We start from the raw sequence: 25,677 nt of genomic DNA on the forward strand, positions 1-25,677 counted from the left end.
CAAAAAAAAAAAAACAAAAAAAAAAAAACAAGATCCCAGTGAAACTTAGACCCCCAAAGAGGAACACAGGCACCAGGGGAGTCTTTCTGAATATGGCAGCTGGTACAGCTCTGAGAGGAAAGGTATCCTGGTGGTCAAGAACCATGGAGTACCATAAAATCACAATGCACAACAAACCTCACACAGAGACTTATTGGGGAAAACACAAGAAGGTGGCTGACTCTGCTCAAGAGAGAAGTGAAGAACTGAACAGAAGGCAGGTTTTATATATAGTTTTATTTGGGGGAATGGTGATAGTGTTTTCCAGGGTGGCCTGGAATTTGTGGGATTTTTATGGCCTGATCTTGGGCTTTTCTTTTTCTGTAGGGTATGCCCTGGCTGCTCCAGCCTTGAGGGGCTTATACCTTGACCTTGAAATGATGTTCCTGCTTCTAGCTCCTGAGTCAGAGGATTGCAGGTGTACAGGACCACGCCTGTTTTATATAGTGCTGAGGTCTAACCCACAATTTTGTGTGTGTTAAGCATTCTGCCAATTGCATACCCAGCCCTCTTTATTTGTGTGTGTGTGTACCTATTTGTTTGGTTTTTTTTTTTTGAAGGCCACTGATTTTATTAATTTAAAAATATTTTATAAGGACAGTGACTGTTTTTGCCACAAAAAAAAAAAAAAAAAGGAAAGGAGCCAAAGGGCATCCAACAGATAGTGAGGGAGAAGGGGCCAGGAATCCATTCAGGAAGGCTGGTAACTGTTGCTACAGAACTGCAGGGAGAGGTGGAAGGGAAAGGCATGCAAGGGCAAGGATTCCAGAAAGGTTGAAATGCTGAGGGGAGAGAACTCCTCAAAGACCCTGGAGAACATAGGAGGTCAAGGTGGCAACAGCCATCTTTTTCTTCATGGAGGACAGGGAAGAGCCCTGCCCTGCTGCAGACTCTAGAGACTCTATGCTGGGGCCGGGGTCTGAGAGGTTCCCAGAGGACATTATAAGAAGGCATCACTGCCAGGCGGTGGTGGCGCACGCCTTTAATCCCAGCACTTGGGAGGCAGAGGCAGGCAGATTTATGAGTTCGAGGCCAGCCTAGTCTACAAAGTGAGTTCCAGGACAGCCAGGGCTACACAGAGAAACCCTGACTCGGAAAAAAAAAAAAGAAGAAGAAGAAGAAGGCATCACACCATTCTCGAAGGCACCCAAAGCAGTCCCGGAACTGCTTGGCACTGGCACCACATGTGTCTTTCAGCCATTCTCTAAAGAGGTCTTCATCATTCTTTAGCACCAGAAACTGACCAAGGACCACATAAGCCTTGTTAAAGCCCCTTTCCTCCAGCTTCCTGCCCAGGACTTTACCAATCCCGGCCAGGCTCCCCACTGGCTTTTCTCCCATGGACTCTGCCACGAAGTCTCGGTGGTTTTGGGAGGGTGTCATCTTGATCAGGCTTAACCAGCAACTCTGGCTCTGGCAATAGCCCCTTGCACCTGCCCATACCTCAAGCCACTAGAATGTTCTTCTGTGTACTTATTTGTATGGGTACATTTGTATGTGAGTATGCATGTATGTGCCTGTCATGCCAAGGGTCAATAGTAGGTATCTTTCCTCTTCCTCCTCCTCTTCATCATCATCACCACCATCATCATTTTTGACAGTTCTAAGGATAAAACCTAAAGACTCACACATGCAAAGCTAGCAATATTCCTCCTCACAGACTATATGAAGCTCGAGAAGAAGGAAGGCTAAAGTAAGGATGCTTCAGTCCTACTTAGAAGGGGGAACAAAATAATCACGGGAGGCAGAAGGTAGGAAGAACTTAGGAGGTATAGAGGAACGTGTTCTTGTGTAAAAGTATAAAATTTCAAATGATCTCTTCTACAGTAAGTCATTCAGGGTAAACTCAGTAAACGTTTCTGGGCCAAGATCACTTAAATTTGGTTCAGAATAGCCTATCTCTTTTCTAGCATGTGTTTTGTATCAACAATTCCTTAAAAAGCATGAAGTTACAATAAATGTGGAGATATTGGGCATGGTGATCCAAGCCTGTGATTTTAGCACTTGGTAGATGGAGGCAGGATATTAAGGAATTAAGACCAATCTTGACTTTGGTAGTAAGATGACAGAAATCCAACTGCCTCTGCCTCCCGAGTGCTGGGATTAAAGGCGGGTGACACCAGGCCCAGCTTGACTTTGGCAAGTTTTGAGGACAGCCTAGGATACGCGAGACTGTCTCAAAACAATCAGCACCACCTTCATGAACCGTTGTCCTTGAAAAAGCCCCCATCGGAAGTTCTGTATTTCTATTGGAGACTTGCCAAATGACAATAGTAGCTTAGCCCCTCCAGGCAAGAGTGAGATGTTCTATGACTACTGAGAGGGTTTCAAACAGGAAAGGTTCTGGCAGCTTATTTTATCTTTCATTAACCACTGACAGCAGATTCACTATAGGGTTCTCGTTCACTGCTGAGCAATAAAACAGATTTATCATTAATTATGTCTCCCAGCAGAGTTGTGCAGTTCCTCTTGGGTTGAATTACAGCACTCTTTTATTACTGTTTTCGTGGTGATGTCTGGTCAAACTGACTTGGGTCCAGCAAAGCCGGAGCTCTTCCAAGTAAGTTTCTGCCCTGCTTCAGGTATAGCAAATATGAGAGGTCACACTGCGATATGCTTATATACATAGCATCTTAAATTTGTTTTCAATGAAATAGTTACTGGCTTTTTAACATCTAAAACTAAACCAAAACACCACCAAAAAAAATCCCGATTCATATGAACTTCTTGTTTACAGTGGTGACTTACTTAAAACATTGCGTTTACTCTTGTTCTCCCCCATGCCTTAGCTGGTTAACTTCTTCTTTCCAGTTCTGGGGGGATCAACACTACACCTTTCTATGTTACTATGAACTCCCTATGGTGATTTAGTACCCATAAGCATGAAACATTTTTGTTTTTTAGATATGAACCCCCCTCCGCTCCTCCCATCCGATCTCTCTTCCCTCAACCTTCCCAGTGCTGATTGTAATTGCCATGAGCCATCACGTCCAGCTATGAACTTTTAGTTCGCGTCTTGAATCAACTACAGTACGCAAAATCGGCTGCTCCCACAGTCCTTCGGGGTTGCAGTTCCGGTGTCTACCTTACCAGCACTTCGCGACAATAGAGTTCGCGTTTGGAAGGGCTAAACTGGTTTTCATCACTTCCTCTGCGGAGGTGGGACTTCCGGTCTCCAGATACTTCCGCCTAGAGCCGAAAGCTTCGTCGCTGAGTGCGTGAGGGCCTCTGGGTGCTGACAGACCGGCAGAGGGAAGGTGAGCTTCGTAAGGTCGTGGAGCTGAGGTGGCGAGCTGCCCAGTGGGGCTGGGTTGTCTGAGTGTGTGCTTTCTGCTCCGAGACTTCTCCGGTCGGCTGGGCCCCATTGTGGGCTGGCCCGGCGGAAGGCTAGTGCGCCTGCGCCAAGAGCCTTCTGGATCCCACCCCTCCCCTGTTAACATCTGGGCGTGGGTCTCAAGTGATGCTGCCATCTCTTCCTTTTGACGTTTCTGGTGGACAGCGGTCGTGGAGGGTGGTGGGAGGGCAGAGAGGAGTATTCAGACTTTTTTTTTTCCTTTTTTGAGGGGATATTTTATTTACGTTTCAAATGTTAGCCCCTTTCCCGGTTTCCCCTCCGGAATCCCTCTATTTCACCCTTCCTTCCCCTACTTCTTTGAGGGTGCTCCCCACCCACCCATCCACTCCCACCTCGCCACCCTGGCAGTCCTCTACACTGGGGCATCGAGCCTTCACAGGGCCAAGGACCTCACCTCCCATTGATGTTCATTCAACAAGGCCATCCTTTGCTACATATGGGGCTGGGACCATGAGTCCCTTCATGTGTACTCTTTGGTTGGTGGTTTAGTTCCTGGGAGCTCTGTAGGGTCTGGTTGGTTGATATTGTTCTTCCTGTGGGTTGCAAACCACTTCAGCAGCTTCAATTTTTTTTTTTCTCTAACTCCTCCGTTAGGGACCTTGTGCTCATTTCAATGGTTGGCTGCTAGCATCGGCCTCTGTATTTGTTAGGCTCTGGAAGAGCCTCTCTAGAAACAGCTATATCAGGCTACAGTCAGCACATTTCTTGCCATCCATCTTAGTGTCTGGATTTGGTGTCTGTATATGGGATGGATTCCAAGCTGGACAGTCTCTGGATGGCCTTTCCTTCAGTATCTGCTCCACACTTTGTCTCTGAATTTCCTCCCTTGAGTATTATGTTCCCCCTTCTATGAAAGAATGAAACATGCACACTTTTGTCTTTTTTCTTCTTGAGCTTCATTTGGTCTGTGAATTGTATCTTGGGTATTCCAAGCTTTTGGGCTAATATCCACTTATCAGTGAGTGCATATCATGTGTGTTCTTTTGTGACTGACTTAACTCACTCAGGATATTTTCTAGTTCATTCACTTGCCTAAGAATTTCATGAAGTCATTGTTTTAATAGCTGAGTAGTACCCCATTGTGTAAATGTACCTCATTTTCTGTATCAATTTCTCTGTTGAAGGACATCTGGGTTCTTTCCAGCTTCTGGCTATTATAAATAAGGCTGCTATGAACATAGTGGAGCATGTGTCCTTGTTATATGTTGGAGCATCTTTTGTGTATATGCCCAGTAGTGTTATAACTGGGTCCTCCGATAACTATGTCCAATTTTCTGAGGAACCTCCAGACTGATTTCCAGAGTGGTTGTACCAGCTTGCAGTCTCACAAACAATGAAAAAGTGTGTTCCTCTTTCTCCACATCCTCTCGAGCATCTGCTGTCACCTGAGTTTTTGATCTTAGCCATTCTGACTGGTGTGAGGTGAAATCTCAGGGTCATTTGATTTGATTTCCCTATGACTAAGGATGCTGAACATTTCTTTAGGTGCTTCCTGGGCATTCAAGATTCCTCAGTTGAGAATTCTTTCTTTAGCTCTGTACCCCATTTCTAATAGGGTTACTTGGTTCTCTGGAGTCTAACTTCTTGAGTTCCTTGTATATATTGGATATTAGCCTTCTATCAGATGTAGGATTGGTAAAGATCTTTTGCTGATACGTAGGTTGCCATTGTGTCCTGACGGCAGGCAATGTCCTTTGCTTTCAGAAGCTTTTCGGTTTTATGAGGTCACTTTTGTTGATTGTTGATCTTAGAGCTTGAGTCATTGGTGTTCTGTTCAGGAAAATTTCCCCTGTGCCCATGTGTTTGAGGCTCTTTCCCACTTTCTCTTCTATTAGATTCAGTGTATCTGGTTTTATGTGGAGTTCCTTGATCCACTTAGACTTGAGCTTTGTACAAGGAGATAAGACTGGATCAATTTGCATTCTTCTACATGCTGACCGCCAGTTGAGCCAGCACCATTTGTTGAAAATGCTGTCTTCTTTCCACTGGATGGTTTTAGCTCCTTTGTCAAAGATCAAGTGACCATAGGTGTGTGGGTTCATTTCTGGGTCTTCAATTCTATTCCTTTGATCTTCCTGCCTGTCTCAGTACCAATACTATGCACTTTTTATCATTATTGCTCTGTAGTACAGCTTGAGGTCACGGATGGTGATTCCCCCAAAAGTTCTTTTATTGTTATTTCAATATCCTGGAGTTTTGGTCATTCCAAATGAATTTGCAAATTGTTCTTTCTAACTCTATGAAGAATTGATTTGGAATTTTGACGGGGATTGCATTGAATCTATAGATTGTTTTCTGCAAGATGGCCATTTTGACTGTATCAATCCTGCCAATCCAGGCACATGGGAGATCTCTCCATCTTCTGAGATCTTCTTCAATCATACAGACCTTTCACTTGTTTGGTTAGCGTCACACCAAGGTATTTTATAGTATTTGTGACTATTGTGAAGGGTGTTGTTTCCCTATTTTTTACTCATCCTGTTTATCCTTTGAGTAGAGGAAGTTTAGGAGTTCTCTGGTGGAATTTTTGGGGTCACTTATATATACTCTCATATTATCTGCAAGTAGTGATATTTTGACTTCTTCCTTTCCAATTTGTATCCCTTTGACCTCCTTTTGTGGATTAATTGCTCTGGCTAGGACTTTGAATACTATATTGAGTAGGTAGGGAGAGAGTGGGCAGCCTTGTCTAGTCCCTGGTTTTAGTGGGATTGCTTCAAGTTTCTCTCCATTTAGTTTGATGCTGGCTACTGGTTTGCTGTATATTGCTTATATTATGTTTAGGTATTTGGTCCTGGAGAGCTGTGCCACAGGGTTAACTTCCATGTGCAGATGGAGACTGGAAGGATCCTGTTCTGTGGTTCCTGAGCTCTGTGATCTCCTGGCGGTTCCCTCTTTTGCCAGTTATTGCAGCAAAAGTGTTGGCCTCACCTGTGAACGAAGGAGTAGCAGCACTCCTGGAGACCAGCTCTCTCCAGGCAGGATTCCAGAAATCTTTTCTTTTTCTTTTTGAGAGAGGGTCTCATTCTGTAATCCAAGGCAGTTTAGGAAATATCTGAGGCTGGCCTCAAACTATCATCAGCACTTTTGCTTTGCTTTAGCCTCCCAGTGCACTAGCCAGCAAGTCTGGCAATCAACAAATTTACTAATTTTTAAAACAAGGATTCACTGTCAGACGCAGAACTCACATTTAGCCCAGGATGACCTTGAACCCGTGGCAATCCTCCAGCCTCAGAGTGCTGAGACTACATTTGTGATTCACCACGCCTTCAGAATAACGGGTTTTTTGTTTTTTGCTTTTTTGTTTTTAGGTTTTCGGTTTTTTTCCAGACAAGGTTTCTCTGTGTATCCCTGCCTGTCCTGGAAATCACTCTGTAGACCAGGCTGGCCTTGAACTAAAAAATCTGCCTGCTTCTGCCTCTAAGTGCTGGGATTAAAGGCCTGCGCCACCATTGCTTGGCCAGAATAACATTTTTTTACAAAGAGTTTACTACCATTTGGGGATTGGTCTATGAGCTGTAGTTGAATCCAAAATCAGGGTGTGATTTAGTCATCCCCAAAGAAACAGGCTTATTGAGACAACAGGGTCTATAAATGCTAATGAGAAGACTGCTCTCTTGTCTGGTGTGAAAGTTACCCAGGTCCACTACCCATTGATGTTTTCTACTATCTTTTTATGTCATTACTTTTAAATTTTCTTTTTTAAGATTACTTTTTATTTTATCTGTATGGGTATTTTATATATAAGGTATGTCTGTGCACCACATGTATGCAGTGCACCAGGAGGCCAGAACAGGGCATTGGCTCTCCTGAGACTGGAGTTACAGATAGTCGTGGGCTGCCATGTGAATGCAGGGTTTTGAACCTGGGTTCGCTGGAGGAGCAGCTAGTTGCCTTAACCACTGAGCCATCCCTCCAGCCCTAGTTTTAATTTTTCTATGTGGTCATGTTATGGGTGATGTTGTAAACACTACCTGGAACTTTTGTTGGTTTGGTTTAAGAGATGTCTTTATGTAGTCCTGGCTGTTAGGAAGCTTAATGTGTAAACCAAGTTGGTTTGAAACTCACAGAGAACTTCCCCTCTCTGCCTCTAGAGTTCTGGGCTTAAAGATATGGGCCACCACACCCCAATGCAGACAATTTTATAAATCATAGTTTTTATTAGGGTCTGTAAAAATATTCAGAGGTTTAAGTTACTGATCCAAATCTGCCCTGATTTGGAGAAAGTTCTTCCACAGTGGCCTTGAGACCACTGGAGTCAGTCATGCCAGACCATTTCCTCCTTGTTTATTACCTGCTGCAGGGTTCCTGAATTGGTATCCCTACCCTCATCCACCTCATTTGTAAATCAGATTCATTTTCAGTGCATCATTGAGAAGGAATGTGGTGTTCTGTGTTGTTCCATGAAGGGAACTTTTTCTTTGTTCATAATTGGGTCACAGTGTAAAAGAATCAGATTCGCTAGAAGTTGGCTTCTTTAATATTGAAGGCAATACCTACTCCACCTTTGGTTCCCAGTGTCATCAGTCTCCCCAGAATGGCTTTTGACTTGCTTTTGTTAAAGGAGACCACAGAAAGCAACTTGATGTGGAGCTAGTACACTTCCTATTACTCCCTAAAGAGAATTAGTAGTTTTCTCCTTTCTTCCTCCTCTTCTTTTTCTTTTTTCTCTTCTTTTTTTTTTTTGTCCTGGGGCCTCCCTTATACTAGGTTACTGCTCTACCACTAAACTCTACCCCCAGCCATAGTAGGGTCTTGTCTGTGCTGATCTTTAATATTTGATTTTCCTACCTCAGCCCCAGAATAGCTGCAATTGTAGGCCTGTGGGTCTGGCAGGACTTTGCCGTGTGACTTACTGGCCTATTGTATTTATCTCAATTGTCTACTGAGACACTTGTTCAGCCCAAACCTTCAGAGTCATTATGACTCAGCATTTTTGTGTATTCATACCAGCTGATTCTCCGACAGTCAAAATATGTCCAAATCATCAAGCCATTTATTAACAGCACTCACCTGTTTTAAAAAATGGCAGTGTCTCTCATAAGATTTCTGTTCCTAACTACCAGTCACAGTTTCTTCTCGTCAGTTAGCATCACAGAATCGACAGGAATCGTTTTAAGAAAGATAATCTCATTCCTTTGCGGTTTCACTCTGCAGACAAGTCTTTAACGTGGCCCCCAGAGTCCTGACTGACCTGGCCCTGCATCATCCTTGATCTGCCGATTGCTGACATATATATATATATGTATGTATGTTTGAATGAGACAGGTTTCTCTGTGTAGGCCTGACTGTCCTGGAACTCACTCTATAGACCACCAGGCTGGCCTCAAACTCAGAAATCCACCTGCCTCTGCCTCTGCCTCCCAAGTGCTGGGATTAAAGGCGTGTTCCACCACTGTTTGTTTTCCACCACTGTTTGGCTGATTGCTGACTTTTTAATTGCTCCATTATCTGTAACTTCTAAGATAGTAAGATTTTCCGTTTCTTTGCCTGAATGGTCTTCTGTATGGTCATGGTTCAGTGTCTTACCTCTCCCCCTGCGTTTTGGGATAATATCTTTCTTGGCCATCTTTCTTCCATCTTTAACAGAGCCACTGTTCTTCTTGTCCTGTTGTTTATCCCTTTCTTTGTATCATGTGATATACCCAGTTATCTGGTATATTGTGTTTCTCACCAAAAGGATAGATAGATGCTTCCAGAAGGCAGATATTTTTCTGCTTTGCCCTTAATACCTAGAAAAGTGTCTGGCTTTTAGTAGAAAGTTGTAATTGTGGATTGAAGGTATTTAGGTTTTTCTACCATAATATACATGTTTACAGTGTCTGCCAGTGACCTACAACGTCTATCTAATATGTTGTATTTTATTTGTGTGAGTATTTGCATGCTTGTACATACAGGTTAGGGCATATTTGTGGTGCAGATAGATGCATGTGCACATGTATGCATGTGGAGGCATGAAGTTGATGTTGGGTATGTTCCTTGATCTCTTATATTTTATTTTTTGAGGCAGTACAGTATTTCTTTTTTTCTTTTTTTGGTTTTTCAAGACAGGGTTTCTCTGTATAGCCTTGACTGTCCTGGAATTCACTTTGTAGACCAGGCTGGCCTCGAACTCAGAAATCCACCTGCCTCTGCCTCCCAAGTGCTGGGATTAAAGGCGTGCGCCACCACGCCTGGCAGTACAGTATTTCTTGCAGAACCTGGAACTCACAGATTCCTGTTAATGCAGCTGGCTGGCTTGTTAAAGAGGAGCTGTTCTCTGCTTCCCAAAATACTGGGATTATGAGTGGCTGCCACACAAACCCAGCACTTAGATGGGGTCTGGGAATCCAAAATCCTGTGTATAAGCTTGCATGGCAAGTACTTTTGTCTATTCAGTTATCTCTTCAGCCAAGCATTTAGTACTTGCCCTTTGCAGGGGTTGGATTTTTTTCTTTTTAATTCATTTTCTCTTTTTACTTTTCTCCAGCCACTTGTTTAAAAGATACATTATTTTATTTTTCTTATAACGATTAACTTATAACTTACTGTATATTCTTTATTCAAATCTATTTACAATTTTTATCCTGTGAACAATATTTCTTATAATCTTTTAAGTTGCTGATTTCCAGCAAGCTTCTTGGATCATCTCAGCACTTAGTTTGGTTTTTTTTTAATACATACATATATATATATATATATATATATATATATATATATAGAGAGAGAGAGAGAGAGAGAGAGTGAGTTGTGACTGTCTTAACAATAAATATTAGTTAGAACTGTTTTCTGGTGTTTTTCTTTGAAATTTGCTGAAGTCAACTTATACTTTATAATAGAATATGTATGTCATGCACACACACATGCAAAACACACTCACTCACTCAACAACAACAACAAAACCAAAGAAACCTGCTAAAACAAAAGGAAAAATGAGCAAGATATGTAAGTGGTAGGTAGTTCAGAGAAAGGGAACCTGATCAGATGCTCATCTTCCGTTAACACTGGATAAAATACACGGTTTACAGATCTCTCAGGACTAGAGCACTTGCCTAGGATGCCTCAGGTCTTGGATTTGATCTCCACCATAAACAACAAAACAAACAAAATGCATACACTGGTAAAACTTTGTGGATGTTCTTTGTAGGCAAAGTTGTTAGGATACAAGGGTTCATATCCCATATTCTCCTGATAGGACTATACATTGGAACAACCATTATAAAAGTGCATTTGATATTAGCTATCAAAAAATTAAATGCATATTCCCTTTGGTCAGCAATCCCAGACTAGAAGCAATCCCAAACAAGAAGCTGTGGGTTTCTGGCAGGAGAACTCCTTGCTCTCCCATTTGTGGAATTCTAGGAATGGAGTTCTACTGGCGTCTTACTCAGGGACTAGAACTGTGCTTCACAGCACAATCTTCTTACGAGCAGGACTCTGCCTTGGCCAGTGTATATATCTGTTTCCTAACACATAAATAGCCCAGGCTGGTTCCTACTAGCTGTTCAGTCTCCCCAAATTATCTAAACTGCTCTTACTTCCCCCGTGGGTTGGGCTCTGTGATGATTTCTTTTGCTTTTTATTGCTGAAAATTCCATTGTAGCATAAGGTTTCTTATCTTAGATGTTGCAGTGCTTTAGAGTACCCCTGATTTATTTATTTATTATATGTAAGTACACTGTAGCTGTCTTCAGACACTCCAGAAGAGGGCGCCAGATCTCGTTACGGATGGTTGTTAGCCACCATGTGGTTGCTGGGATTTGAACTCTGGACCTTTGGAAGAGCAGTCGGGTGCTCTTACCCACTGAGCCATCTCACCAGCCCCCTAGAGTACCCCTGATCTACCCAAGGCAAAACCCAGCAAACCCATCAGGTTGAAGAAGGAACCAAACTGAGGCCATGTTGAATAAAACTTCCATTTTGGATAGGGGTCAAATAAAATTTAAGTTCCCAAGACCTCCCTGGGTAACTGATACCCTGCTTGGCAGAAAGAGACATATACATGGGTAACTGATGTCCTGGTTGGCAAGTTGAGACATTAATGCTAAGCAGGTTGCCCCATCACAGTTGAATAACCTAACCAAACACAGATTCCTAAGGAAATCCCGTATTCCTAAATCCTGGTTGATGAGAACAGGCTACTGTAATCTTGGCACAGATATTTGTGGATTTTGGGTTTAAAAACTCTGTGACATTCTGGGTTGGAGTCACAATTCAGCTCTGGAGTCTGTTCTGTGGTCCTGATCAATCATAGCAGCCTGAGTACAATATGTTTTTGTCCTCTGCTTAAATTCTTACTAAGATGAGCATTTTAAGGATGCAGTCAGCTCCCAAGTCTGTGCTGTTGTCCCTGACTGGTCAGGTCTTGGGGCCTAATTCAACTAAAGATCTTGCTTTGCTGAACTTTTGTGAGTGCTTGGGTGGTTTTGGATTTTTGGTCCCTAACACAAGGATCCTTATTTTCTGCTTGACCATTTTTATCTAATAATTCTCCAAAATGTTGATTCTAGTGTTTAACTTAAAAACTCTGTCTTAGTCAGGGTTTCTATTCCTGCACAAACATCATGACCAAGAAGCAAGTTGGGGAGGAAAGGGTTTATTCAGCTTACACTTCTATGTTGCTGTTCATCACCAAGGAAGTCAGGACAGGAACTCAAGCAGGTCAGGAAGCAGGAGCTGATGCAGAGGCCATGAAGGGATGTTACTTACTGGCTTGCTTCCCCTGGCTTGCTCAGCCTGCTCTCTTATAGAACCAAGACTACTAGCCCAGAGATGGTCCCACCCACAAGGGGCCTTTCCCCCTTGATCACTAATTGAGAAAATGCCTTAACAGTTGGATCTCATGGAGTCATTTCCTCAACTGAAGCTCCTTTCTCTGTGATAACTCCAGCAGTGTCAAGTTGACACAAAACTAGCCAGTACAAACTCCTCATCATTCTGGTCTCTGCCCCTCTTTCATTCTGTGGATTACTTACATTGCTACTGGTATATCTAAAACAACGCATTTGGAAATCCAACTATCTCAGTGCTTACTCCCAAAAGTCTAAAGTTTGAAGGAAGTCATAACCAAGCTGAGCATGTGGCACGTTTGTAATGCCATCACTTTGGAAGCTGGGGCAGGAGGATCAGGCATTCGAGGTTTGCTTATATGAGAGATCTTGCCTCCAGAATAAGCTGGGCATAGTGGCAGGTGTCTGTAATCCTAGCACTTAAGTGGATTTTAATACCCATTCCTTAACTACATAGTGAGATTGAGGCCAGCCTGGGCTGGGTTACATGTCTTAAAGAAAAAGCAAAAAAAGAGATATTTTTCATACCTCAAATTTTGAGTTATTCGTTTTTTGTTACTCTTTTCCTGAGCTAGGGTCAGGTATCTCAGGCTGGCTTCTGACTGCTAGGATTAAAGGCATGAGCCTCTCTGCTTTGTGAATGCTAGGCAAGCACAGACCAACTCAGCTAGATCTCCAGGTCCATTGTTCTTTAGTATGTGTGTATGTGTGCGCGTGTGTGTGTGTGTGTGTGTGTGTGTGTGTGTGTGTATGCATGCATGCATGCATATGCATGTGCGCATGCATTCACGTGTGTACACACGGGGGCCAGAGGTCTACTCTGTCTTACTCTATCACTCTCCATTTTGCTTTTTGAGACAGGGATGATCACTAAACATGGAACTCACCAGCTGGCAAAACTGATTAGCCAGTAAGCTGCAAGAATCCTCTTGTTTCCTCTTTCCAGCTCTGTAATTATAGGTGTATACTGTCTGTCACATTTCACTTTTTCTGGGGATCTAAACCCAGGTTTTCATTTGTGTGTAACAGGCACCTTACATAGTAAGCCATTTTCTTCAGCCCCTAGTTGGGATGGGAAACTTTGGCTGGGTGTGGTGGCTAATATCTGTTATCCCAGCACTTGAGCAGAAGGAAGAATTTGCTATATGTAGTTTCAGAGCTTGAGGCCAGCCTAGACTACAATTTTTGCTAATTAAGTTCTTTTTTTTTTTGATTTTTAATATTTTTATTACATATTTTCCTCAATTACATTTCCAATGCTATCCCAAAAGTCCCACATAGCACCCCCCACTTCCCTACCCACCCATTCCCATTCTTTTGGCCCTGGCATTCCCCTATATTGGGGCATATAAAGTTTGCAAGTCCAATGGGCCTCTCTTTCCATTGATGGCCGACTAGGCCATCTTTCGATACATATGCAGCTAGAGACAAGAGCTCCAGGGTACTGGTTAGTTCATCATGTTGTTCCAACAATAGGGTTGCAGATCCCTTTAGCTCCTTGGGTACTTTCTCTAGCTTCTCCATTGGGGGCCCTGTGATACATCCAATAGCTGACTGTGAACATCCACTCCTGTGTTTGCTAGGCCCCAGCATCGTCTCACAAGAGACAGCTATATTTGGGTCCTTTCAGCAAAATCTTGCTAGTGTATGCAATGGTGTCAGCGTTTAGAAGCTGATTATGGGATGGATCCCTGGATACGGCAGTCTCTAAATGGTCCATCCTTTCATCACAGCTACGAACTTTGTCTCTGCAACTCCTTCCCTGGGTGTTTTGTTCCCAATTCTAAGAAGGTGCACAGTGTCCACACTTTGGTCTTCATTCTTCTTGAGTTTCATGCGTTTATCAAATTGTATCTTATATCTTGGGTGCTAATTAAGTTCTTAATGGTTTTTCTTTTTTTCCTCCCTAGATCTCCTATTGTGGATTCCTGCTATCTTATAATGAGTGACATTTTGCCATTAGATGTCATTGGTAGAAGAGTTGAAGTTAATGGAGAATATGCAACAGTGCGCTTTTGTGGTGCTGTGCCTCCTGTGGCAGGTAAGCTATGGAAATCTTCAGTCACTTCTATGTAAACATCTTAGTAGTGTTTATCATACCAATGTTGAACTGGGTGTGGTCACACATGCCTTCAGTCCCAGCACTCTAAAGCAGAGGCAGGTAGATCTCTGAGTTCTAAGCCAGCCTTTTCTACATGGCAAGTTCCAAACCAGCTGGAGCAGCACGGTCTCCAATAAAGAAATATATAAAATAAAAAATCAATTTTGAGGACTGTGCCAGCCAACTTGCAGACACATAGTTTTATTTGGGGTCATTGCATTATATATGTATAGAACTTGTTGACTAATTTCACCCAAAATTTTAGTTTTTCACATCATGCATACACATCTTGGAATATTATAGTCATTGTCCAATACAAATGAAATAAAAAAAGAGTTGAGTTCTGGGCCAGCCAGAACTACAAAAGCCATGTCTCAAAAAAGGAAGAAGAAGATGAAGAAAAAAGACTAGACTTCCTCTATTTATGTATTGAAAGAATTTTATTAAAACTTAAAATTTATCAGTGGTCAAATATTTAGTTTCAGTTTTTTCCCTACAAAAATCCCAACAATGTTTTTGTTTTTGTGTTTGTGTGTGTGTACACTTTCCATGATACTTGTTGAAGTTGTTTCTCCCTCCATGTAGATAGAACCTAGGGATTGAGCCTCGGGTGCCACTGAGAGACCCTGTCTCGAAAACACAAGGCAAGGGCTATGCTCCGCAGTCAAGAGTATTTCCTGTCCATGTAGGAGACCTGAGATCAGTCCTAACATCTGCATCAAGTGGCTCATAAACGTCTGTAACTGCATTTCCAGGGGTCGGTCAGACACTTCTGTCCTTCTTAGGAGCCTGCATTCTCATACTCATCCCTAATCAGTTGCTGGATGGCTTTCATTTTTCGGACTTCATGCCCCTGGGGCTGGCAGCTCTACTGCCCATTCTGCTGTAGTCTTACCCAGGGATCTGAGCCTCCTGCCTCCTTGCAGGTTTCTATCTGGGACAATCTTTTTCTTGAGGGCATTTTTCTCTTGCATTTTTTGAACTGAAGTTACCTGTATTTCATCTTCAATTTTTCCTCCCTCAGACTTTTTGTTGTGATGGTAGTTACAGGTATTTAGGGTAGAACTTGCCATTTTAATCATGTGTTGATTGTAGTTATGAGTTATGATTACAGTTTTGAGTTATGATCTGACATTAGCCAGCTTATGAAGTGGTCAGTTCAGCAGAGAGAGAGAGGGAGTTAGTTTAGCTGTTGATGTTTTCTGGGTTTGGTAGCTCTTTAGCCCACATACTGTATTATTGCACTGTTTAATTGGGGTTCCCAGGAGATTGCTGAGACATTCCCTCCTCCACCTGTGTGTGCTGCAGCTTCTGTTACAAATGTGTGTGCTGCCAGGAGAATATAGCATCCCTCTGTCATCTTTTGTCACTTGTTCTTATTTTTTCTTTTGCTAGGACTCTGGTTAGGAGTTGAGTGGGACAATCCTGAGAGAGGAAAGCATGACGGGAGCCACGAAGGTACTATGTATTTTAAATGCAGGTAAACATTTCTTGTGACTTGACAAGGTCCTAGGTAATTATGACTAGTAGGGCTGGAGAGGAGGAAGCATTGTTGGACTGTGAGTAGTCAGTGTAGCATATGGAATGGTTAGAAAGATCCTTCAGCCTGGCATTGTGCCGCATGTCTTTAATCCCTGCACTGAGGTGGTAGAAGCAGGCAGTTACAGGCATGGACAAGTGCCTGCCCCTGACGAGAGGCCAGAGGAGTGTTGTCTTTGCTCTCTGCTGAATTCTCTTAAGACAGTGTCTCTCACTGAACCTAGAGCTACTGTTCTGGTTACACTGGTTGGCAGGCAAACATGTGGAACTCTTAGCTCTGCCACATACCCCTAGTGCTGGGGTGATAGGTTTATGTAGCTTGCATGGTGCTGGGAATACCAACTCGAGTCCTAATGTTTGGACAGCAGTACTCTTGCTCACTGAACCCTTTCCCACTCTATTCCCCTTTTTGTTTTAGTCATATTGTATAAGCTTGCCTCTAACTTGATGTACAGCTAAGGCTGGTTCTGAGACTGAGGTCCTCCTGCCTCTATTTCTCAAGTTCTGGGATGGTGGGTATACACCACCATGCCTTGGCTAGCCCTTGGTTCTGGGATGGTGGGTATACACCACCATGCCTTGGCTAGCCCTTGGTTCTGAGATGATGGGTATACACCACCATGCCTTGGCTAGCCCTTGGTTCTGGGATGATGGGTATACACCACCATGCCTTGGCTAGCCCTTGGTTCTGGGATGATGGGTATACACCACCATGCCTTGGCTAGCCCTTGGTTCTGGGATGATGGGTATACACCACCATGCCTTGGCTAGCCCTTGGTTCTGGGATGATGGGTATACACCACCATGCCTTGGCTAGCCCTTGGTTCTGAGATGATGGGTATACACCACCATGCCTTGGCTAGCCCTTGGTTCTGAGATGATGGGTATACACCACCATGCCTTGGCTAGCCCTTGGTTCTGAGATGATGGGTATACACCACCATGCCTTGGCTAGCCCTTGGTTCTGGGATGATGGGTATACACCACCATGCCTTGGCTAGCCCTTGGTTCTGGGATGATGGGTATACACCACCATGCCTTGGCTAGCCCTTGGTTCTGAGATGATGGGTATACACCACCATGCCTTGGCTAGCCCTTGGTTCTGAGATGATGGGTATACACCACCATGCCTTGGCTAGCCCTTGGTTCTGGGATGATGGGTATACACCACCATGCCTTGGCTAGCCCTTGGTTTCTTCCTTCTTTTTTGGATTGGATCTCACTGTATAGTTCCCGGCTGGCCTGGAACTCATTATGTAGAATAGGCTAGCCTCCAACTTACAGAGATCTATCTCTGCCACCTGAGTGCTAAGATTAAATATAAATTTCACTATACTGGTCTTTTGGTTTCTTTTTATGTGTCACAGGTTCTGAGCGCTAGGTGCTAGTAGGATGAGGACACTAATCCATTTTCCTCCTAGGTTCAGAATTTGCATTTCGCTGTAGCATATTGATATTACTCTAGACTATTAATGATTTCTGTGTAATTCACTGTTAAAGTCAGTGTATCTTCTGGAAATCTGTTGCTGATGGGCATGTATCTGGCTAGCGTTTCTTTTTAATCATTTACTAGGCTGTTTGGTTTGCTGAGAAGCCTGCTGGGAAGGTTTCACCGCAGATTGAGATCTTTGATTTATAGCATGCATAGCACTTTGCAGCCCCCTCACACAGTTCCACACTCTCCATCTGCCTAGGACCAAAAGTAATAAACATCTCCTTTTGACTAACTCATTGCCATTGCTGTAAGAAGGGAGTATTTAGGCTAAGTGCATGTAATCTAGAACTACAGAGGCAAAGGTGGAGGCAGAGGCAGGATGGCCTCATGTTCAAGGCAGTTGGGCTAAGTACTATAACAGTATTAGAGGAAAAAAAAGCCACAAATGTATTTTTATCCTAAATGTTCGTGTGTGTGTGTGTGTGTGTGTGTGTGTGTAAGCCCGGGGAAAGCTCTCCTAGTGCTGTGTCAGCGGTGGCCATCTTTATGTGAATACTAGTCGTCAGGCTACCCAGCAGGCACATCCACTATTTGAGATTTGCAGTGTTCTCTCGTCTTTCATCTTAAATAGTTTTGTTTCTCTGTTTGTGTGTAGACAAGGTTCCACCCTGTAGTCTTGGCTGGCCTAGAACTTGCTATGTAGATTAGGATGGCCTTTAACTTGAGCTCACTGCCTCCTGAGTGCTGGAGTAGAAGACAAGAATCATCACACCCAGCAAAATGTAGTTTCTTAAATTCAACCTTAGTTTTTAAATTTTATTTTATTTTTAAAATAATTTATTAATTTTTATTTTATGTGTATTTTAGATTGCAATGTTTGAAAAATAAAATTTCTCTTTTCTTGTTTGGATACTTTACATGTAAACATTAGCATTTTAGTTTGATTTTTCTTAATTTTGTGTATACATGATGTATATGTGTGTGCTTATGTATCTCTGCATGTGTGGAGGATGAAGAAAACTTTATTCAGTCAGTTCTTGTCTTCTATGTTTAAATGGGTTGCTGGGATTGAGCTGAGGTCACAGGCTGTACAAGAAGTACTTTACTGGCACACTGAGCCATCTCTGCAGCCCAGCACTTAGTCAGCCCTCCCCTTTCCCTCCCTCTCCCCCTCTCTTTCTATTTCTCATCCCATCCATCCCTCTACCTCCAGCATTTCTTTAAAAATCTTTTTAGCAGCCAGGCATGGTGGCACACACCTTTAATCCCAGCACTTGGGAGGCAGAGGCAGGAGGATTTCTGTGTTCGAGGCCAGCCTGCTCTACAAAGTGAGTTCCAGGACAGCCAGGGCTATACAGAGCAACCCTTCTCGAAAAACCAAAAAACAAACAAACAACCCCCCAAAAAAAACTTTTTAGCATTTGTTTATGAAACAATTTTCTTCTTAGCTTTTTTGGTTGTTTTGTTTTGTTTTGTTTCAACACAGTGTATCACTGACTGTCCTGTAACTTGCTCTGTAGATCAGGTTGGTCTTGAACTCACAGAGATACCCTGCCTCTATTTCCATCTTTTTTGTTTTTTGTTTTTTGTTTTTCGAGACAGGGTTTCTCTGTGTAGCCCTGGCTGTCCTGGAACTCACTTTGTAGAGCAGGCTGGCCTCGAACTCAGAAATCCGCCTGCCTCTGCCTCCCGAGTGCTGGGATTAAAGACGTGCGCCACCATGCCCGGCTCTCTATTTCCAGATGTAGGAAAAAATTATACTTTTTAATCATTAGGAAGGTAGAATTTTCCCCATAGATCTAATGTTTTTGTTCTCTTTCGTGTGAATTATCTATTCATATTTTCTGTCTGTAGGAATTTCACATGCCTGTATAAGCTCAGAAACTTTATGATCCCTTGCAGAGATTATAAAATCTTCAGTACATTTTTGTTTATACTTTATTTTGGCATATAGAACTATTTAAAAGTTACTAAGATACCATGTTTTATAGATTTTTTTTTTTGTAGACATCCTCTTCTCTTCTCTTCTCTTCTCTTCTCTTCTCTTCTTTTCTTTTCTTTTCTTTTCTTTTCTTTTCTTTTCTTTTCTTTTCTTTTCTTTTCTTGTGGTACTAGATATTAAACCTAGAGCTTTGTTAAAACTAGGCAAGCACTCTTAACTCTTAGCTATGGTCATACTTTTAAAGATAGTTTCACTAGCCTCGGACTTGTTTTAGAGCCTTGTCAGGCCTGAAGCCTGCCTCAGCCTCCCATATATCTGGGATTGGCAGGCATCTTTCACCGTGCCCAGTAGCAGATGATGCTCATTTCTCTTCCTGCCCAGGCACCCAACAGGAGGCTCTTTTGTTCGTCCAAGCAAAGTTAATTTCGGAGACGACTTCCTTACTGCCCTTAAGAAGCGCTATGTGCTCGAAGATGGACCTGATGATGATGAAAATTCGTGTTCCTTAAAAGTTGGAAGTAAACAAGTACAAACTATTGGTTTTGAACATATTACAAAGAAGCAGAGGTAAATAGAGCTGATGCTGGCCGCCTGCTGTCATTCACCAGACTGTGTGCTGATTGATGCGTGCAACCTTGCTTTCATATTGTTTCACCTTCTTTCCTCAGTGGCTTGAAATGTGGAGAACAACACAGCACTGATTATTTGGGGAAACTGAACACTCAGTTTAGCTGAGTGTGGTGGCTCATTCCTTCTGGTAACCATGGAAAGCACTTGGGAAGGGGAAGTGGGAGGATCAAGGAGTAATCAATAATCAATGATTATTCTTGGTTATGTAGCCAATTTAGGGCCAACCTGGACTACATGAAATCTTATACTTTAAGGAAAAAAAAAAAGTGGGGCAGTGGTGGTGCACGCCTTTAATCCCAGCACTCAGGAGGCAGAGGCAGTCAGATTTCTGAGTTCGAGGCCAGCCTGGTCTACAGAGTGAGTTCCAGGACAGCTGGGGCTACACAGAGAAACCCTGTCTCAAAAAAACAAAAAAAAAAAAAAAAAAAAAGAGGAGGAGGAGGAGGAGGAAGAGCTGCCAAGGTAGCACAGAGGCTAATGGTGCCTGCTATATAAGCCTGATGACATGGGTTTGAGCCCAGAACCCATTTAAGAATGGAGAGAGAACTGACTCCACAAAGTTGTTCTGATCTCTGCTTTTGGTGGGGTGAAGTGGGGTGTGGTTTGCAACCTCCACAGCCAGCAGAGGTGATGATCCTCAAGAGGAAGTTTGGTTCAACACCAGTAAGTAGCCTGTGTTGGTTCAAACGTCAGGAGTTTGATATTAGTGATTTCTTTTAGGCCTATTTAAATAGAGCACAATTTGGGGAACTTCCCTGTTCATAATGAACTCAATCCTGTGTGTACAAGTAAACTAAATGAAGATGAGATGGAGGACAAACGTATGATAAGGTTCTCTGGGAAGCTCCAGTTCCAGAAACATCTCTAACCTCAGAGAACAGAGGTCCCCAGGCTATTAAACAATCTGCTCCCAGCGTCATTCTTTCCCTTGGAGTCACAACTCTGTGTTTAACATTCCAGGTTCCCCTTCTGCTTCCCTGTGAACACAAAGACCTGAGTCTCTGTGATGCTAAGATGTCAGTCTGCATGAGTAATGAATAGGATTATGGTTAATGTAATCCTCAGTGTTAGTAACTGACCGTGTCTGTATTAGGATTCTCTAGAGGAACAGAACACATAGAATGAATGAATGAATGAAAAGATATAGATCATACTGGCTTGCTTTTTCTGTCAAATTGACATAAACTAGAGTCATCAGAGAAGAAGGGCCATGAGATTCAGCTGTAAGGCATTTTTACAGTTACTGATAAGTGGGTGAGTGGTGCCGGCCCTGGGCTGATGGCCCTGAGTTCTATAAGAGAGCAGGCTGAGCAAGCCATGTACTACCCCTCCATAGCCTCTGTATTAGCCACTGCCTCCTGTTTGAGTTGCTGTCCTTTCTTGGTGATAAACAGCAATGTGGAAATGTAAGATGAATGAACCCTTTTCCTCCCCAACTTGCTTTTGGTCATGGTGTTTCATTGCAGCAATAGAAACCCTAAGACCCTAAGACGTGTGTGTGTGTGTGTACTTATGTGTATATATAAGAGGGTGGGTAGTTATTAGAATGGCTTACAAGAGTTTAGCTCTGCTAGTCTATCTATCAATGGCTGTCTACCAAGGGAAAGACCAAGAATTCAGTAGTAGTTCAGTCTAGGAGTCTGAATGTCTCAGCTGATGTTCAGTAAATGCCCAAATCCTGATGAAGGAGGTTTATAATATCAGTGAAGTAATGGACTTGCCAGCAAGAGTGAAGGCAAGCAGGCAAAGAGGGCAAGCTTCCTTCCTCCATGTCCTTTATATAGGCTGTCAGCAGGCATGGCCCAGATTAAAGGTGGATCTTCCCACTTCAAAATCTGGATTAGAACTAGGTCTACCCACTACAAATGATATAGTTGAGAAAAATTCCTCACAGGTATTGTCCTTCCTCTTTATTAACATCTAGCTGACCAGCTCTGCATTTATACCCTAAGACAAGCACAATAAAGACAAGAGAAGCAACTAAAAGCCCGTGTCTCCTGGCTTTTCTAGCATTGGCTTTGGATTAATACCTCTGGAGAGAACTGGCTCCCCAAGCTTGGTGCCAAGGTGGCCAGCATGGGACACTTTAAACTGTAGAGGGAAATAGCAACTCAAGTAAAAAATTCTTAATCCCATCCCAGCACTCGGGAGGCAGAAGCAGGTGGATTTCGGAGTTCAAGGCCAGCCTGCTCTACAAAGTGAGCTCCAGGACAGCCAGTACTATACAGAGAAACCCTGTCTCGAAAAACCAAAAAAAGAAAAAGAAAAAAAAAAAAACAAGGAATTTTCTAGGTGTGATGCCACATGCTTATAATCCCAGCACTTGGGAGGTGGAGGCAGAAGCAAGGCCAGCTTAGGCTACAGGAGACCCCATTTTAAATAAATAACTTATATAATAATAAAATAAATAAATAATTTATATAATAAATAAATAATTAAATAATTTATATAATAAATAGCAAGTAATTGAAAATTATGGTGGACAGAATATGGACACAGTAATTTTCAAGCTGATTGATCTGGGAGTCTGGAGTTTCCTGGGGTACTAAGTTGGCAGCACCTAAGTCATCATGAAGTCCTAACCACACCCAAAAATTGGAAGTGGGAAGTACTTGCTTTCGCCTAGACACCATAAAACATCACTGAAACTCTCAGGGCCTGATGATCAAGTATGAGAGCCTTTGCCCTATAACGGTTCCTGATGGTTGTAATTATCGTTCCCCCACATTTAGCTCTCATGTTTATTCTTCCATGTTGTCAGTTTTCTGTTAATTTTTACAAATATTAGACCATTGTGTGCTAAGTAAGATCTTTGTAAATACTAATTCACCAAGTTATTTGTTGTGTTTTAAAAATTACTGTAGAATATACCTATAAAACAGGTTAGCAGTGTTAACATCGTGTAAACCAGTCCCCAGAACATTCCCATCATTCCCAACTGGAATCCCCTGTAAACACTGCTTCCCTAGCTCCTCCCCAGCGCCTGGCAGCCATTGTTCTTTTTACCTGTTGCTTTGTCTGTTCTAGGATCACCAAGTGGGATTGTGCAATATTTGTGTCTACCCCCAGCCCTACCCACCCCCACCCCCACCCCCACCCCACCCCTTGTCTGATCATTGTGCTTAGAGTAACATCTTCAAGGTCTTTCCATTTATGGGTTGTCAGAATTTCTTCGTTCTTAAGGCCAGCCGCTGTTTCTCAGTGTGATGTCATGTTCGGTTTTTTTCTGCACTCTTTCTACCTTTTGGTTATTGTGACTAAAGGTGCTGCAATTAAAGCATTTTGCCATAGTGAAGTCTGAGGCACCAAGATTGGTGAACGTGCTTAGTACCTAAGGAGGTAGTAGAATTGGACCTTGAAGCTTGGTATCCCAGGCCTGGATTTTGAATTCCAGGTCATTGCCTCTTCTGTCAAGTAGAGGACACAGATCCTGCACAGGTAGAAACACAGGAAAACTCTGCATGCACAGTGCTGAGGATAGGCACATCCCTGGAGAGGCTCTGTCTCGGTGCCAGGATTTGGGAAACTGCCACTGTCAGCCAAAAACTTAGTAACTTTATTGGGATCTAGTCATATAGTAAAACACTATGAGGTATGAAGACAAGTGTCCTAGAGCTCCAAGTGTAATGGTGCTAAACCGTATCCTTTAGAGGCAAGACGTCACAGGAGAATCTGTATAGCAGAATGTCACATCATTTCCTGGCATACCGTAAAACAGTAATTGGAGACACAGAGTGTTATAGTCAGGATCAAGTCTGTAGTAACTGTGATTGGCAAGTTGGCTGGGAGGGGAGGAGAGCAGGGTGTTGTAAGAGAGGGGCAGTGACCACAGCTGCCTCTAGTGTTTGTGATTCTTCATTTCATTCTCCTTTTTTGTAATGCTTTGCACCTTAATGTGTGTGGTGGGTACTAGCATTTGTATATCTTTGCTGTTTTTTTTTTTTTATAAGGTTTTAAAAGGCCAGTAGGTATCATATGACTCACATGTACATGTGAACTCTGTTTTTCACACAGTCAACTGAGAGCACTGCAGGACATTTCGCTCTGGAACTGTGCTGTGAGCCGTGCTGGTGAACAAGGAAGAATTGCTGAAGCCTGCCCCAGTATCCTTAAACTAATTTTGGAATTTGGCACTGTACCAGACACCATTGGTTCCATTTATGTTGCATAAGTTCCCAGACCCTTTTGCCTACAGGTATGGCTTATGAGAGTAAAAAATGTTATAATACCATTTTCTGGTACTGGGGAGGGGCTTTTTACTTTTTTCAGATGGGTCTTACTCTATAGTTCATGCTAGCCTTGAACTCACTATGTATCTGAAGGTGGTCTTGAACTCATAATAATTCTAACTGAGCGTCTTCAAGTGCTGGTATTACAGTATGATTCTCCATGCTTAGCTCTTAGAGTAGAAGTTTGTAGGTGAGCCCCCTACAAACAGAGACAGGGGACAGAGTTGGTTGGCATCCCCCTGTTGTATTGGTCTCTGGTCACCCCTCAGTGCAGGTGGGATGCCCAGGTTTCTTCAAGTGTGCAGAAAGCTACCCAGTCAGGCTGCGAGAGCTGCATGGATATGGGCATGTGACAAGTTGGCAAGTGTGGGTTTGCAGATTGTGATTGTCCATCCGTCCCCTCCCCTCCCCCCAACTACCCTGTGCTCCTTGTGGAGCTCCCCACCTGTTCCCTCCTGAGATTGGTTCCTTTCCAGCCAGAGCCCTGGACAGGTACAGCAGGCTCTCCATGTTTGTGGAAGTTTCTAGTGAATGGTTTTGAGATAGTGTCTCATACTGTTACCCTGGGCTGTCTTGGAACTGACTATATAGTTTAGGCTGGCCTTGCAATTGCTTCAGCCTTCATACTAAGGTTACTCATCTGAGCTACCACAACTGTCTGTCTCCATATTTCATCTGTTGAATCATGGGATTTATCAAATTGGACTTGGATGGTGGTTGACAGGTTGTCTTGCTAGCCTGTACATGTGATAGTTGCCCACTCTGTGCCTTGGATTTTCTGCTGCGATAAATGTGAATCAGCAGTTGGATGTAGCAGTGCATGCTTGTTATTGTAGCACCCGACAGAGGCAGGAAGGTCATGAATTTGAAATAATTCTCAGCTTCCTAGTGAGATAAGGCCAGCCTGAGCTACTTGAGAGCCTGTCTCAAAAATTATCAGCTGCTGGGCAGTGGTGGCGCACACCTTTAGTCCCAGCACTTGGGAGGCAGAGGCAGGTGGATTTCTGAGTTTGAGGCCAGCCTGGTCTACAGAGTGAGTTGCAGGACAGCCAGGGCTACACAGAGAAACCCTGTCTCTAAAAATGCTATCCCCATCCTTAAGACTTTTCTTCCTTGGGTGGATTGGGTGGATGGTCTGTCTTTTATAAAAGGTCCCTTCTTTCAGTGAACAGTGTTTGTGTACCTTCAGCTTCTCTCAGTATTGGGGTACAGTTGGACCCCAACATGCTTCTCCCTCCCCACACTGCTCTGTCTTTTCCTGCTCATTTAACACCTAATTCAGTGAGGCCTAATGTTCATGTCAATCATGTGCCATAGTGAGTCACCTCCAGCCTACTTAGACTATAATTTCTACACCCAGTGAATAGCTGTACCGTGTACCTGGCCAGCCTTGTCTCTGTTTTCTTTATTTTCTGTGTCTGGCAAATCCTTGTAGCTGTGCTGTTAGGCTGAGGTGGGATCCAAACCTGCTGTGAGGATGTGCTGGCCAATGTTAGTCAACAAGCGAGAGTTAGCTGAGAAGATGGAGCTTCAGTTAAGTAGGGTGTTTTATTAGTGATTGATGGGGGAGAGCTCAATCCATTGTGAGCGGTGCCACCCCTGGGCTGGTGGTCGTGGGTGCTCTAAGAAAGCAGGCTAA

At 43.1% G+C, this 25,677-nt stretch overlaps 1 protein-coding gene and 1 pseudogene across 3 annotated transcripts in view; one reads left to right on the plus strand and one right to left on the minus strand.

Annotated features, from left to right (window-relative positions):
- Positions 1 to 1,110: 1,110 nt before the first annotated feature.
- Positions 1,111 to 1,923, minus strand: LOC110308445 (barrier-to-autointegration factor pseudogene; annotated as a pseudogene).
- A 1,229-nt stretch (positions 1,924 to 3,152) lies between these two features.
- Tbce (tubulin folding cofactor E) overlaps positions 3,153 to 25,677 on the plus strand; it is a 38,661-nt gene continuing 16,136 nt past the window's right edge. For 2 of the 3 annotated variants that reach the window (XR_003834624.2, XR_003834625.2), the window contains exons 1-5: positions 3,153 to 3,296; positions 14,073 to 14,203; positions 15,659 to 15,743; positions 19,561 to 19,746; positions 23,824 to 23,912. Coding sequence is in view for 1 of the 3 variants with exons in the window: in XM_021179955.3 (XP_021035614.1) it covers positions 14,104 to 14,203; positions 15,659 to 15,743; positions 19,561 to 19,746; positions 23,824 to 23,912 (460 nt within the window). In the remaining 2 variants the exon portion in view is untranslated. The remainder of the gene's footprint in view (positions 3,297 to 14,072; positions 14,204 to 15,658; positions 15,744 to 19,560; positions 19,747 to 23,823; positions 23,913 to 25,677) is intronic. The other variant, XM_021179955.3, reaches the window with a different exon arrangement.

The sequence above is a fragment of the Mus caroli genome, unplaced genomic scaffold (genome assembly GCF_978045245.1).
Source record: "Mus caroli unplaced genomic scaffold, Mus_caroli_1 scaffold_15, whole genome shotgun sequence".
NCBI classification, from domain to species: domain Eukaryota; kingdom Metazoa; phylum Chordata; class Mammalia; order Rodentia; family Muridae; genus Mus; species Mus caroli.